The sequence below is a fragment of the Diplotaxodon limnothrissa genome, linkage group LG11, assembly GCF_057381915.1.
Source record: "Diplotaxodon limnothrissa isolate DT_005_m linkage group LG11, D_limnothrissa_male_GT1.1, whole genome shotgun sequence".
Taxonomy (NCBI): domain Eukaryota; kingdom Metazoa; phylum Chordata; class Actinopteri; order Cichliformes; family Cichlidae; genus Diplotaxodon; species Diplotaxodon limnothrissa.
In genome coordinates, this window is record NC_140606.1 from 36,500,559 (window position 1) to 36,517,057 (window position 16,499).

Sequence of the window (16,499 nt, forward strand, 5' to 3'; positions counted from 1 at the left end):
GCTGACTGTTCTTAAACAAAAACAACTCTCTGAAACCGCAGGATGTAATTTCAGCATGTGAGTATTAACTGTAAGTGCCCTGTAGCGTCATGTTTGTTAGTGCTGAGAGCCTTAATGAGGACTTTAGGGTTTTTGTTTTTTTTAACATAGCGTAGGATAAAAAGCAGACTGACTCTCAGATATTGTCCTAAAGTCTCAAACTGCAAACCAGTGATATGAGAACAGTGAATTTTACCGTTTGCATAGAAAAAAAAGGAACTTGATGTTTCGCTCAATTGTATTAAATAAGCTAGTCATGTGTAAAAGCACCAGGATGAGGTTTAAAAGCCAAATGCTGCAGTAATAATCTTTTTTGTGCGTTGTAGTTTTGTCAATCACTTCAACATGCTCTGCTCTGCTGCTCAGACCTCATGCTAACTGCTGACATTTTCACTACCGATGCCAATGAACAAAGCCGGATTAATGGTTAAATTACCTTTTAAAAACGGCGGAGAGGATTTTTTTTTTTTTGGCAGCTACTCACCTTGATGGCTACGAGCATCTTGTCGTTGTCGGGGCTGAGGTTTGCACACTCTGCCAGGTAGACTTTGCCAAACGCTCCTTCCCCCAGCTCCCACTTCAAAACAATATCCTGCCTTTTAATATGCTGGACACCTGAGATCATAAAAACACAAATGACTTAAAAGAATTCTGGGGAAAGATTATCCACCTCAAGCATATCATACAATATTTTCATAAATCCTCCTTTTTTGAGAGACAGGATGAAATTTAAATGCAATTTGTAATAATCCGAAATCCTGAAAACTTTCACAAAGACATTTTAAGTCTGAGTAAACCACAAAGCCCTTTGTTAGTCTCAACATTGTCTGACACCAAATAATCCAGCATAATCACCAGGAAAATTAAGGCTCGCTGGTGCAGCCGATGGAAGGCAGTGAAATAAATGTAGAAGGGTGAGAGTGGCAGAAACTGAAAGCAAAACAAAGTAGAGAGCATGCACTCGAAAGAGAAGTGACACTGAGTTAGATTTATTTCAGAATCTGCACAATTCTGTCAGGTGTGTTAAAATGAAAAGTGGTCCGTGTCTTTGGGTTGGTAGTGGAGGGACTCCATTAAACTATAATGCAGATAGTGTGACGTATCCACCAGCTGGTTTTTACCAAGCCTGGTCTTAACTTCAAAGTTGGCCTTTGTTAAGACTGGTCTTTAAATTGGACTTCACATAAGCCCCTCGAACAAATTTAAGCCCGGTCTGAACTACAGCCAGTCTTAGCAATGTACAATCACGTCAATGCAAAATACACATGGTGTGATTTTGGAATTTCATTTTCAAAACTGCATAAATGCACAAACAACACAAACAACTCGCCTCCTCAGACGTACACATATTTGAGATCATTGACAGAATGCAGTGGCTGCTGTCCAGACATTAAAGGGTTAAGCTTAAAGGCGAAACTGCTGTAGCTACTCATGTCGTACGTTACTGCCTTTAAGTACAAGACGTGTTTAGAGCCAAACGGTATCCAGAGAATTGTAGGTCAGGCTAAGCAATCAAACAAAAGTGGTTATCAACTCAATAGGTCAACCCAGAGTTTCCCAACATGTGAGTTCACATGAAAGGGTTGGTGTTGGAAGCATCGCACCAGTGTGACTGATGGACTGGAAGCAGAGCAGCAGATTTTAAAAAGAAAGATAAAACTATGATATTAAAAATAAACAAAGAAGAGTCGTGGTGATCTTTAAGGGTCTAAAAGTAAGAATAATTACATAATTTCCTTAAGGAATGAATAAATAAAAACAGATTTAAATTTTTTTAGATATGTAATATCTATTGAACATAACCTGCTCTGGACTAAGTTATATTCAGGCCTATATATATATATATATATATATATATATATATATATATATGAGCGAGACAGATAAATATGAAGGCATGCCGGCTCGGACGTCGCCCGGATCAACAAGGTCCGCGTCAGGTGTTGAGGAACCAGGGCACCCTGACGAAAAGTGGGCTACTGGAACAAGAAGGCATCGGTGGGCAAGAGACGAAAACAGGGCATTGTTGGAATGCTACTACGCAAGTAACCCTGGCGGAAGGGGCTACATGAATAGGATGAGGGACCTATGGATTCTTCGATACCCAACATCCACAATGACGGCGAAACAACTAGTAGCTCAGTGTTCCAACATTCGAAAGAAGGGACTGCTCTCACAGCTAGAGATTGACGAGGTACAACACAAATGCTACGGCAAGGAGGAGTCAGGACGCCAGGTCAGGGGGGAGATATCATCACCCGAGATTGGGTACATAGCCCCAAGTGCGATAGGAGAAGGATCGTTGAGTGCGAGAGGAACTGACCTGAAAAATAGGATCATGGCCAAGCTTGAAACCTGGATCCCCCGTAGCCGGTTACCAAGATTACGTGAAGTACCCTCAGAAGGTCTGCTAGATGATGTTAATGCAGCACTACGGGCAATACCTACAACCACGATTACCGACACTAACAAGCTCATCTACAATACGGCAACAGTGATCAGTGAGATGCTTGGCTACAAGTTGAACAGCGACAAGGGGCAGTACCCTCCATGGAGAAGGAGGCTAGAGGGCAAGATCAAAGTAGCACGGAGGGAGGTTAGCCAACTAACGGAGTTGCAGAAAGGTGCGACAAATAAGGTGCCTAAGAAATACAGCAAGCTGTCCATACCTGAGGCCTTGGAAACTGCCAAGCAAAGACTCACAGCCTTGGCCAGCCGCTTGAGGAGGTACACCAGAGAGATAGAAGGCAGGAGAATAAACCAGCTGTTCTCCACAGAACCAGCAAAGGTGTACTCTCAGTGGCAAGGGAACAATAAGAGAACAGCACCACCAAGGCTGGAGACGGAGCAATACTGGAAGAGCATATGGGAGAAGGATGCAACCCATAACGGCAATGCTCAGTGGCTAGAGGATCTGAGGGCAGACCACAGCGACCTCCCTGAACAGGGTCCAGTAACCATCACAGTGGCAGATATCCAAGAAAGGGTCTCCAGTATGAAGAGTTGGACAGCACCAGGGCCCGACATGGTTCACGCCTACTGGCTGAAGAAGCTGACTGCACTCCACGAGCGTCTGGCAGCACAAATGAACCAGCTGCTAGTTAACGAGAGACACCCGGAATGGCTAACTGAAGGCCGGACGGTCCTGATCCCCAAGGACCCCAAGAAGGGACCGGTCCCCTCCAACTACCGACCAATAACCTGCCTCAGTACTACATGGAAGCTCCTGTCAGGCATCATATCGGCTAAGATGAACAGGCACATGGGTCAATACATGAGCGGGACACAGAAAGGAATTGGCAAGAATACCAGAGGCGCAAAACACCAGCTACTGGTAGACAGAACAATCAGCCGAGACTGCAAGACCAGACTGACCAACCTGTGCACTGCCTGGATTGATTACAAGAAGGCCTATGACTCAATGCCCCACAGCTGGATACTGGAATGCCTAGAATTGTACAAGATCAATGGGACCCTAAGAGCCTTCATCAGGAACTCAATGGGGATGTGGCGTACAACACTAGAGGCCAACTCCAAGCCCATAGCACAAGTCACCATCAAGTGCGGGATCTACCAAGGAGATGCTCTGTCCCCACTGCTGTTCTGCATAGGCCTGAACCCCCTCAGTGAGATCATTAACAAGACTGGCTACGGATACCGACTACGGAACGGAGCAGTTGTCAGCCACCTCCTGTACATGGATGACATCAAGCTGTATGCCAAGAGTGAACGAGACATCGATTCACTGATCCACACTACCAGGCTATACAGCAATGACATTGGAATGTCGTTCGGACTGGAGAAGTGTAGTCGGATGGTAACAAAGAGAGGGAAGGTAGTCAGAACTGAGGGGATTGAACTACCAGAAGGCAACATTGCAGACATAGAGGACAGTTACAAGTACTTGGGGATCCCACAGGCGAATGGGAACCATGAAGAGGCCGCTAGAAAAGCTGCAACCACCAAGTACCTGCAGAGGGTCAGGCAAGTCCTGAGGAGTCAGCTGAATGGTAAGAACAAGATCCGGGCCATCAACACGTACGCCCTGCCCGTGATCTCATATATATATATATATATATATATATATATATATATATATATATATATATATATATATATATATATATATATATATATATATATATATATATAAAAAAACACCCAGCACGCCCCTGCGGGCGGTTTATCCTTCAAGCTCGGGTCCTCTACCAGAGGCCTGGGAGCTTGAGGGTCCTGCGCAGTATCTTAGCTGTTCCCAGGACTGCGCTCTTCTGGACAGAGATCTCCGATGTTGTTCCCGGGATCTGCTGGAGCCACTCGCCTAGCTTGGGAGTCACCGCACCTAGTGCTCCGATTACCACGGGGACCACCGTTACCTTCACCCTCCACATCCTCTCGAGCTCTTCTCTGAGCCCTTGGTACGCAAGTAACCCTGGCGGAAGGGGCTACATGAATAGGATATATATATATATATATATATATATATATATATATATATATATATATGTGTGTGTATGGGGTGCTGGAGAATATATATACGGACATGGACAAAATGGTGGTGGCTAACCAACCACACATAGTGGTGGTAGACTAACAAAGGAAGACGGCCGTAGTGATCGACGTAGCCGTTCCCAATGACTGCAACATCATAAAGAAGGAACATGAGAAGCTCGTGCATGTATTTTTTTAGTCTTATGTTGGTTATGATGTTCTTAAAAAATATCTAATATAAAATATGATTCATCAGAAAAAAGCCTCTATGTCCTGCTCGCAGTAAAACTACACTTCAACAATTCTGTTTACTTTTCTGTGACATTCAAATAAAACATTACAGAAGTTCATCAGCAAGCACTCACACATGTCTTTGTCTTTGATTATGCTGCAGAAGTACTGTGGATTCTCTACGAAGCTAGACAAGCCAGAGTCTTCATCGGAGGAAGGCGGGCTGGTACCAAAGTTCATGAAGCGCAGTGACACGGCCAGGTCATCCTCCTTCCCCAGAACTGATGATCCTAATGAAACGGAGCAAAGCCAATAAAAATGAGAGAAATGAGACCTAATCAGTCTCCAACCATCTGTGATTGCAGCAGCCATCAAAAGAAGCAATTCAGAACCCATTTTTCCTTTCGAGGAACTGGCATTCACTATTACTAACTTGGATGCACATTTGTTGGTACCATGGTGACAGATGATGACAAGCTCTAATAATCACCATCATCAACCATGCAGCAATCAGGGCACACTGAAGTGAAAAAAATATGACCATACAGGAAGCCTGGGCGGTTAGCAACTCCCGACTATAGTGCGTATTAAAAGCCAAACAAGTGGGGTCCAAATTGTAAAACCTCACTTAGGAAGGCAAACCACAGAACCCCCAGAGTCCAACATGGTAGAAAATGGAACAACAATAAGAGAGCACAGAAGCGATGGAAGGAAGGAAAGAGGGAGCAGGGTCCACTTAGGCAATCAGGGCCACTTAGGCACTCTGAGAGTGAGAAGGGTGTGTGTGTGTGTGTGTGTGTGTGTGTGTGTGTGTGTGTGTGTGTGTGTGTGTTCCTGCATTCATCCATCCAGCCATCCATCCAGCCATCCCCTTTAATGGCCCTCACCCCGTGGCGGTGGCCAGGGGAGGTTTCTGCCGCCGTTCTCGTGCAATAATTAAGGCACTTTAGCCGACACAGTGGCTGCCTGCGAGCAAAGTTACAGCTCAGTGGAAATCCTATATTAGTCCGTCTCTCCTGTGCATTACCTTTTAAGAGACTGACAGAACCATCTGTGATTTGAAACAGTTACTTGGCAGAACATTTGACTTATTCCATATACATTCTTCAGAGGCGCGCATAGAAAAATCATGTAAAGCCTTAGATTCCGTTCACTCTAATACATCTATATTACTTTTAAAAATCTTCACAATTTTCTCCCGTTACAACTGAACAAAGTGTTTGGTTGGGGATCCAGGTGTGTTTTGATGGAAGCAATGAATGCAATCTTCATAGATGCAAATATATATATAAAACAGAGCTACTGTTGTCCATTATAGAAAAACCATGTGATTAAAGCCTGTGCTTCATGTGACCACAATCCGTTTGTGTAATGTTTGTGGTCACTTTTTCTTGATGGATGTCTGACAGCATGCCAACAAGGCATAAACCTACCTCCTTCCATAATTCATTTATTTTCTAGCACGTCAGTGTTTTCCTACCAAAGCTTTTACTTTCATTTCTCCCTTCGACTCTAAAAGTTCGAGTATGAAAACATGTTTCTGCAATAAGTAAAAAAAAACATAATAACCTTTTAGCACATTGTTACTGAAAGAAATACAAGTCTTGCAACACATCTGGGAAAAGTTTTCAACCTTTAGAAACCAAATTATAGGTGACTGAAGTGGCAGGAAGGAGTCTAATTCTGAGCAGAAATGAATATCACTGACTTGTCATAAGGCACATGTGTAAGTCTGCCGCTAACCTCAGGCAGATGAGCGGCAGGCAGCTGCAGAGGTGCAGCTCACTCAGTCCTCTCAAACTCCTTTTAATACAAAAGTTGTCCCAGTCATATCATTTATTGACATTTGTCATTCATGCGCGATACAGTCACAATAGGTGAGAAGCCTGATATCGCTCTTATATCCTGGGGTTAGATGCCCAGTTTCTCGGGCAGGTTAGGGAATAACTAAAACCATAACTAGTCCTTTTTCACCTTTCTCCAGTCACGATGAAGCAACAGACTTAATATACAATAAGTAGTGAACATTAAAAGCCCCATTAAGTTATTTTTTTAAATCTTTTGACAGAGCTAAGATTCTTATTATGGAAATAGCCGTTAGACTAATTAGAGCTAATTACTGTCTGTGACTGCAGTTCCAATTAAAAGACGAGTGTCATCAGGCTTCTCCTTTAACTTTCGTGCCTAATTTCAAGCTTGCAGTCAAACTTAAATAACTTACTGTGAATTCCAAACTTGGAATGATGGCCACATTTGTAGACAACCAAAACCATGATGAGCAGAAGTTTGCAAGCAAACACACCGAGACCCACGGCCACATACACCTGTCAAACAAACATTGCATTTTCAGTCACTAACACTCATTAGCTGCTGCTTTTGCATTGGGATTGAGAAGCGTTGGCACAGACGCACCAAATACATCCGACTCTCCGGGTTTTCTGTGACGTCCATGTCTGATTTGTTTGTAGGACCTGCGGGGCAGGAGTGAGAGCAACAAATAAAATGACACGTAGATCTCCATTCAGTGTTCAAAGGACATGCTGAGATATTTTATAGACTCAAAATCAACTGAACACTTACTTTGACCCACGACGTCTTGCATGTGGGAAAAGCACAAAACACATTTATGAGCAAACAGCACAGAGTACCATGATGCAACATGCGCTTCTCACGGTGCATTCACTCTGTTTAGTTTGGCTATTTCTACATATCAAGCACTGAATCACAATGCAGTAAGGTCGACACCTTTCAGTTCACGACATAGAAAGAATCCCCAGAACTAGTGTGACGATCAATTAGTTTTAAGTGACACTTACATTATTGTCTCTGTCAGATATCTAATGTGCTCCCTCTTCACTCCTCATCACTTTAACACTGAAGGGCAATAACACACCTTGAGCACTGCTATGAATTCCCGGCACATAACTTGGTACTATCATCGTACAGTTTATATAATTCACTCACACTTAAGTCCAGATGATACCTTTGCTCTTTATCAACACTTCATATCATTTTCTCCATTCTGTTTTCATTAAGCTCTTCATTTGTTGCATTGTTAGTTATGTATATATATATATTTTTTTCTCTATCTATATAGATATAGATATAGATATAGATATAAAGACTATAAAGTCGCTTCCGCTTATCCTTTTCAGGGTCGCGGGGGCGCTGGAGCCTATCCCAGCTGTGTGGAGTTTGCATGTTCTCCCCGTGTTTGCGTGGGTTCCCTCCGGGTACTCTGGCTTCCTCCCACCGTCCAAAGACATGCAACTTGTGGGGATAGGTTAATTGGATAATCCAAATTGCCACTAGGTGTGAATGTGCGAGTGAATGTGAGTGCGAATGGTTGTCTGTCCCTATGTGTTAGCCCTGCGACAGACTGGCGACCTGTCCAGGGTGTACCCTGCCTCTCGCCCTATGACAGCTGGGAGCCGCGACCCTGAAAAGGATAAGCGGTAGCGAATGGATGGATGGTTGGATTATTTCTATTATTATTTCTTATATATTATATATTTTCATCACCCTCCTGTGAATGCAATGTTGCGTTCTCCATTTGGATTTGACGTCTCACATTCAGCGTATGAAATGCCACCGGCCTCGTGGCTGTCGCTCAACTGTGATCTTTGCAGCCGATGCTGATAATCATAGTAAAGACGTAGGTAGATGTAGATTTTTGCACATGTAAGCTTCCTGGGGCTTCCATGTGTAGTTTGTGGTGATTCTATACAGTTTTCTATGTCCCAGCGACCAACCGTCCAAATAACTGACTGAAGGCTTTTCCACTATGGCTGCCAGTGGACTTTCCTCCAACCTTGTTGTTAAACCCCATCAACGGGCAGCCAAGACACAATATAAAAGGCATCCATCTCCCTTGCCCTCAGCAGCCACAAGAACCACAGATAATATATGTTGTATTTATTGATCACAGAGCCACAAAAGCGGGAGTTTAAATTAATGTCAGGGTAGGCCAAGGCCAAAACAATAAATTAAATGATAGCAGGTTACCTCCATAAATAACATAACTGCTCAAAATAAAAGGCATGCCCTTCTTCTTCCTTCAAACTTAAACCAAAGACACAAAGCTGCATATGTGACAGGTTGGCACCAGGAAAGAGTAGATGCCTCCTCTCTAGATGATGGTGGTCATCTTGGTTCCCTATCTAGGAATCAGGCTGGTAATCAGTGGTTTCCACTGCAGTGCACGGGCACATACGCTGTTCACTTGATTGATTTTTAAAGTGACTTATAATGCAAAGAAAACCTGGAGATGAATTAAAGATATTTATTCTACACGTGATGATTAAGATGTCTGCAAATTCTTTCATCTCTGGTAGGTAATGGATTTAATGTGATTTCCATAGGGAAACCCAGCAGCTATAGTTGATATTACAGGATGATGAACAACTTCTAATGACTTTAATTAATAACATTTAAGTGATTACAAAGACAGCAGAATTAGAACCTTTTACAATTTTGGTATAATATCAGCAAACTTTTAAAGTAGCATTTATCATTAATAAAACATATAATTCTACACATCCAGGTTTTATGTCCCGGCTCATTTGGATAAGGCCTCAAAATAACTGGCCAAATAATGTGCTCAGAGTTGGCTTTCAAGATGTTTCAAGATGGCGCCAAGTGAGACATGACTCTAGGAGATAATTAGTAATCAGTGAGTAGTTTAGTTTAGAGTAGCAAAACAGGAACTCACATGGAATTACCCCCTCAAAATTGTCAAAGGGGTTGTGCATGAAAAACCCAAGTGCGGTGGCCTCATCTCTTCCCAGTTTGTTCTCCACAATCAGAGTGTAGTTGCCATTGTTGACGTGGGTTGGCTTGTCAAGGAAGAGACATCCGTGCTTCTCCGATCCATCGCCTGAATCTACGATGGGCTGCGTGTATATGTATCTGGTCTCGTTTAATTTCTTGCCGTTGTAAAGCCAGGTGATGTTCGGTTCGGGATTGCCGTCCACGGCAAACGGAAAACACCAGTGGTGCTGCGGCACAGCATTATTCAGGAAGATTATTCTGACTGGAACTGCGAGGAGACACAGAGTTTTGAGTTGTGAAGTAGCAGAGCACAGACATAAATGAGTTTCTAAAGAAAAGATGAGCTCAAAAACTGTCTATGGTGTCCTGGTGATTTGATTTAATGTATTTTTAGATGGAAAAAATCAACTGAGAAAGTAAAAAAGGTAGTCTGGGAAATAAATCTTTGGCAAGAGTTCAATGAGAATATTGACTCAATCCTCATGTTTGTGTAGTGCAGACAGTTAGCTTAGCTCAGTTCTACTGCATCTGACTAGTTGGTTCCACCCGTTTCCAGTCTTTCAGCTAAGCACTTAATATTATATACAACATAGTCATAATATAATATAATACATCTATAAAGACTCTGTGGTTTTGCGTCTGACTTAAAACACTCAGTCATAGGCAAAACAATCAATCAGAGAAAGATTAACCAATGAAATTACCTCATTGGGAACTTCTCTGGATGAAAGTCAGGAAGTCAGATTTTGTAGGCTACAGCTCACTTAAATTATGACCCAAATTAACATTTTACTGAAAAGTTTAAGGTCTCAATCATTTGTTTCAAGTCTTATTATTGCAACCAACATATCAATCAAAGTTATCAAAGCCAACCCTGACTTAAAAAATAACAAGACACTCGACCTGTGGTCATGTCCATCTTTTGTATACAGTCTATGCTTGCAACTTTGCCCATACTAAAAAAGTTCTCCCACGAAATACACATAGATACACTTACAGTCAAATAATAATTATATATGCTCAGCCCTGATTTTATGCTGAATGTGCATTTTACTCACACATAACAAAGCAGGTCAGTACTCTATAGGTTGCCTCTGAGTTTCCAAGAATCAATGCTCTCCATCTGCACTGCAAACCTGCGCTGACCTGCTATGAATAATGAAATCCTGGTCGTTGTCGTGCCCCTGACCACAAATGCTACCTGGAAGCTCTTCTGGACGTGAAGTTACAGGAAATGGCTTTGTTTAGATCGAACACAACTCTCGACTGCAGAAACCCCTGATGTGCACGAGTCATTCTGCTGCTCTTAACCCGTGACCCAACCCCAGAAAGTGCTGCGCTAAGGAGATACCGAGGCATTCGTCTCTTTACCGAGGGCTCGCTAAAGTCTGTTACACCGAGTGAAAATTAGTGCTATTTATCACATTTAACTAATCATCCATTAGCGACCTCTGCTAATCTTACACAAGCAATTTCACTGCAGGGGTGAAAAGGAAGGCTAGAATTATGTTTAATGAGCCTGCCAGTTCTCAGACTTCATTGCAGAATTATACAATGAACATTGTGAAACATGGCAAACACAATAAATGATTTCTGGCCCCAGTCCAGGTAGAGTCGGTGCTAACTGGATGCTTTGCAGGCAAGACACCATCTTTTGGGACAGTAGATGTTGACAAAAATGATGATTTGCTTTCACCTTTTCAGACTTAAAGTTTAAAAAAAAGCACAATTTAGAAAAGCTCTTTTATATGAAAGGGAAGCCACACGAGTACCATGAATCAATGGCACAGAGAGCCACTCAGCAGTAAACACCCACTGTTCTGGGAGGTAATTAAGAATAATTAAAGGGCTAGCGGTTAACGAGTGTCCGTCCACCAGGGGGGCCGATGTTGATAGATTAGCTGCACTAACGCATTTACAGACTGCCAATCACTGCGGATGAAGCGGTTTTCCGGTGTAGGAGGGAAAAGTCCATTAGCACAGGCTCAAATCAGATCTTAGCACGGGTTATCAGCCTCATTTTCCTGATGCTCATTATCTGTCCCTTGATGCTTGTGCATTTGGCCTCAGCTGATTGGCGCCCCTGCTCTTTTTGGCTTTATTTTCTAATGAGTGTCACTGAGTTGGTGATATATGATATTGTTTGGGTAGTATTGTCAGTAATGTATCACTAATGCATCTGACTCTGTCTTCAGTGGGACCGCTGGGTGCTGTCATTCCTCATTGTTCAACTTCCAGATGCACTAATGCATCCGAAAGGAGAAAACAACAGTAAACCTCCAGGGTCAAGCTGCAAGTGTAATTTAAAAGTACATGAGGTGAAGGAGTTCTTTAAGAGCAAGGTGAGGTGAGTTCACTTTCTTTTGTCCTCTCATTGTATCCCTGCATTAAAAAGCAAGCCATACCCGCTGCACTTCACTTATACTATTTTAACACTACTCACCAGTCGGCAGAGTGAGTGGCAGGTGACAGAGAGCTCCATTAGAAGCATGGTGGGTACATACTCGTATTTGTAGAAGGGGCATTTAGAAGAAATCAGTGCAGTGCGTTTTTCCCTTTCTCTGGCTGTCCACCCTGCCTGCACTAGAAAATGGCCCCAGTGTGCTCTCGCCCTAACCTCCATTAAGCCCGACGATTTGTATTGAGCCTGTGAGCTTTCAAGAGCTCGGTTTTATTTTGCAGGCACTTACACTCAATGTCCAATTGCACCATCCTCTCCCCTGGCCCAGCTTGGTTCTCGGCCTCGCAAGTCAGGTTGTGTAGGTTGTCCTTGGAGGAAACGTTGGTGAGGTAAAGGACCAGCTCCAGCGCAGAGTCTCTGCTCTCCTGCAGCTACCGCCGGCACACACAGACAAGGTGTTTAACTACAAATACATCGTTTGGAGGTATACGTGTTACAACGATGAAATGAGACCCAATTTACTCTAGTACGGATCAATAGATTAGAGAGCCGCATTTGAAGGTGATTTATGTCACTTTAGGCTCAATGTAGCTGATCTAAAGAGCTTTACAGCAGATCAGAAATGGAACCACAATGTAAAAACCCTGACTACAATGATACAGCAATTACCTCAAGGTAGACCGTACAGAGAAAAACCCAACAATCAGATGACCCCCTATGAGCAAGCACTTTGGCAACAGTGGGAAGGATAAACTCCCTTTTAACAGGAAGAAACCTCTGGCAGAACCAGGCTCAGGGAGGGGCGGGGCCATCTGTCGCATCTGGTTGGGGAGAGAGACTAAATTTAAAAATTTCTTTTTAAATTTAATAAAAAAAACTAATAGAAAGTCAATTTTCATAACACAGAGCTCTGATCTGAGCATCATCCAGTCCATCGGGGATCATAGGAAGAGGAAAAACTATGACATCTTAAAAAAACAAAGAAAAACTAATTTTGTATTTGTTGAGCACATGCTGAAAATTCTCAGCTACCTTGGTAAAAAAGTGAGAGTGGAGGGCCTCGGTCTGCCATCTCACGGTGAGAGTGGGACTTCCTTCCACCTCACATACGAATGTAAGGTTGCCTCCTTCCAGAATCTTATCCTGTGAGGCGGTAATCTTCACCTCAGGCAGGCCTGAGAGTGCAGGACAGACAGCATGAGAGTACATAGCAATAAACACAGGTTGCTGTTGTGATGGTGCAACTAAGTATAGAGTTGAACTCCTCCTCTTTTTTTTCAAAGCTCTTTAGAAAAACAGCACAGGGACAAAATCTCTCATATGTTTCCTGGCAACAAGAAGTTCCTGCTGTATGTGATTAGAGCAACAATGTTGAGCCAATTTCTTCCCCACATTTTGGTGTACCTGCTTTTTTGCAGCCTTTTATATCCTGAATAGGAACAAAAACATATTATTTTTCAAGACAATTTGAAGTAGATGCATTATTTCAAATACTGCTTACAAAACATGATTAAAAAATTATATAGCACTTTTCGGGGCCCTCAAAGCGCTGTACAATTCCACTATTCATTCACTCTCACATTCACACACTGGTGGAGGCAGCTACAGTTGTAGCCACAGCTGCCCTGGGGCAGGCTGACAGAAGCGAGGCTGTAATATCGCGCCATCGGCCCCTCTGGCCATCACCAGTAGGCGGTAGGTGAAGTGTCTTGCCCAAGGACACAACGACCGAGACTGTCCAAGCCGGGGCTCGAACCGGCAACTTTCCGGTTACAAGATGAACTGCCAACTCTTTGAGCCATGATCGCCCCGATCTGATGAACTTTACAAAATAAATCTCCACCACATGTGGTTTAACAAATACAAATGAAACAAGTTCTTACATTTTCAACTTCTGCCCTAAAGAAAAATCCATAAGTCGTGTTACAGGCTGCGCATTTCCAGCTCTGCAACTTTTAAGGGGCTCCACTTGAGCCTCGCGTTATTCACATATTTAAAACATGCTTTTTATCTTGTGTCATTTTCACACATGAATTGTGGAGAATTTCTGAAGAATCAGGTTGGAGAAGAGTTGACCTTTCTCACATGTAGTCCACAGGAGAGACGCTCTCTAAGAAACATTCTCACTTCTCAGAAATACTGGATTAGGCAAAGGTGCTTCTTACTCGCTCTAAAAGGCTACCCTATTATACTGGCACAATGAGACAGTACACTTTTACTAGTAAGCGTGCAGTTAAAGACTGTTTTATGTGTGATCTTACTCTGTTGGCTCTCACATACAGCACATCTCGACTGGTGTTCAACCTCATAAAAAGTCCAATTTCTTCTGACTGGCTGCTCCTCGCCTGGCTTCCTCCTCATCTCACACACAGCACAAGAAGCAAAATTTGGGGCTCAAGTGCCAAGAAGTGCAGTTCCTCGAGTGGCCACTTGAGACTGGCTCCAAAATCTAGACCATAGGTGTCAAACTCTGGCCCGCGGGCCAAATTTGGCCCGCAGACTAATTACATTTGGCCCGCGAAGCCATACCAAATTACTATTAGAGCTGGCCTACTGGTATTATACAGCTAATATATATATTGTTTAGTATTAAGTTTTGCTTGTTCGATATTCAGTTTTTCAGCAAAACGTGTTTGAGTCCATAAGAAAAGATTCATTCTTATATCTGGAGGAATAAATATATTACAATAAATATTAACGTTAGCCTGCGACTTTGTTCCAGTTTTGAATTTTGGCCCACTGTGTATTTGAGTTTGACACCCCTGATCTAGACGATCACTATAGACTCCCATAGTTAGAAACCCCAAATCATAGCACTAATAAAGATTTTTAGGCAAACCACAAACAGTTATTTAAGTCTACATTTTTAATAACTGACCCATTTGACTAAGTAGAGGCTTACCTTTATCAGCCTGAGTGCTCTGATTCTCACAGGCAGTCTTATGCTCTACTTATTTATGTAATTACCAATGAATAGTGACTGGTAATAGTGATGTACAGACTATCCAATAAGATTAGGATTAAGGGTCTATATTTGTCATGGTAGTAAGGTGACTCCCAACCTCCCAACTGGGAAGGAATAAAAGTAGCTTTTTAAAAAGGATATAAAACATAAATACATGCAAGCATCTCCTTGTTTTTATGGCAGCGAGTCTGATTTTTTAAGCTTGTGTTTCAGCTTTATTGAAATAAGTCTTAATAGTTACTGTTACTTAGCAGGACTGTGTAGCTGTGCAATGTGCTCATAAAGTCTATATAACTTCATCCTCTTGTGCAAATATGGTGACTTGTGACGGCCATAAAGTTAAGTGGATGCTTCAAAATGCAGAGTTTAGAAGCCACTGGGTGACATCACTGTGGCTAAGTCCATCTTTTATTTAAAATCTATGGCAGAGCCAGAGCATACAAGGAAATCAGTGCTGAGTCGTGTGAGCTCAGGCAGAAGGACGGAGAAAAATATTGAAAATCGAACATTTACAACAATCTGAAGCCTGAGGTTCGCTTTGGCAAACAGGGTTTAACTGCGCATGAGGTGAGAACATTATTTTTTTTAAAAACAAAAACCCAAACCTTTGACCAGATCTCACGTGTGCAACCAGCACACGTGTAGCATGACTTGCCAATAAACTACTGGTAATGTCATAAAACCTGTTGGCTTGTGTTAAATCATAACAGCTGACTGGTGTCAAACCTTTTACAGCTTTCTCAACAAGAAACAATGAAACGCATACTCACTGCAGTTTTCTATCATCAAATTGAAAAGGGACATTTTCTCGCCATCGGACAAGCAAGACAACATTTGGTTATCCAGGTCACCGCGTTCTTGCCACTGCTTCAGCCAGTAGAGCTCACATGAGCAAATGAGAGGGTTGTCTCTCAAAACGCTGAAAAGAGAAACCAACAAACAATGACTTGAAATTATTAGACATGAATCAAAAACACGTTCAGTCCTCATGCAAACAGTTTTAACTCACTGTTATATACAAATACCCTCCAAGTGTTTCATTTGAAAGCTTCTAATACAAGTGCATGACAAGGAATGTATAAAATAATTGATATAAATCCTTGAAGAATTATCTTTAATTAGAAAATAACCGTACAGACAAGCTTCTATACTTTCAGGAACCTTACAAACTACATGCTGAAAGAGGACAATCAACTCAGAAAAGAAGCAGTTAACTTTACAATATCTAAATATGTTCACCTCTGAATTGAATCAACAATTAAGGACGTGTAGTTATAGATGTAGCACAAAGACTGTTTCCCAGGTTAGTTTAGTTTCATGCTGAATAACACCTCTGTCCTTGGGCTAGAAAAAGCTAACAGCAAAAGTATAACTGACCAAAGTTCTCATCAGAAACAGAAACAGCAGGAACAGCACTGGGCCATGAGGTCACTGTGGCCTGACATGCTGGTCACATGACCATATTATACTGGGCAGTTGCTAGTTCAGGAGTGACCAGCTCACTTGCAGCCCAACTTTAAGTAAAGTGGGTGAAATCCACAAATGAACTCATTTTACACCTGTATGCCCTCCAAAAATAAGAAATAATAATTTAAAGGGCTA

General features: G+C 42.3%; 1 protein-coding gene across 4 annotated transcripts in view; it reads right to left on the bottom strand.

Annotated features, from left to right (window-relative positions):
- Positions 1-16,499, bottom strand: part of ntrk1 (neurotrophic tyrosine kinase, receptor, type 1) — a 48,772-nt gene that overhangs the window by 19,593 nt on the left and 12,680 nt on the right. The window contains exons 5-13 of one of the 4 annotated variants that reach the window (XM_085366686.1): positions 15,668-15,816; positions 12,965-13,107; positions 12,222-12,357; positions 9,473-9,799; positions 7,980-7,997; positions 7,174-7,232; positions 6,983-7,085; positions 4,896-5,051; positions 524-654 (exon numbers count right to left, since the gene is read on the bottom strand). In XM_085366686.1, coding sequence (XP_085222812.1) covers positions 524-654; positions 4,896-5,051; positions 6,983-7,085; positions 7,174-7,232; positions 7,980-7,997; positions 9,473-9,799; positions 12,222-12,357; positions 12,965-13,107; positions 15,668-15,816 — 1,222 coding nt within the window. Of the gene's footprint in view, positions 1-523; positions 655-4,895; positions 5,052-6,982; positions 7,086-7,173; positions 7,233-7,341; positions 7,357-7,979; positions 7,998-9,472; positions 9,800-12,221; positions 12,364-12,961; positions 13,108-15,667; positions 15,817-16,499 lie in introns of all 4 variants that reach the window. The other 3 variants (XM_085366685.1, XM_085366687.1, XM_085366688.1) reach the window with 3 other exon arrangements.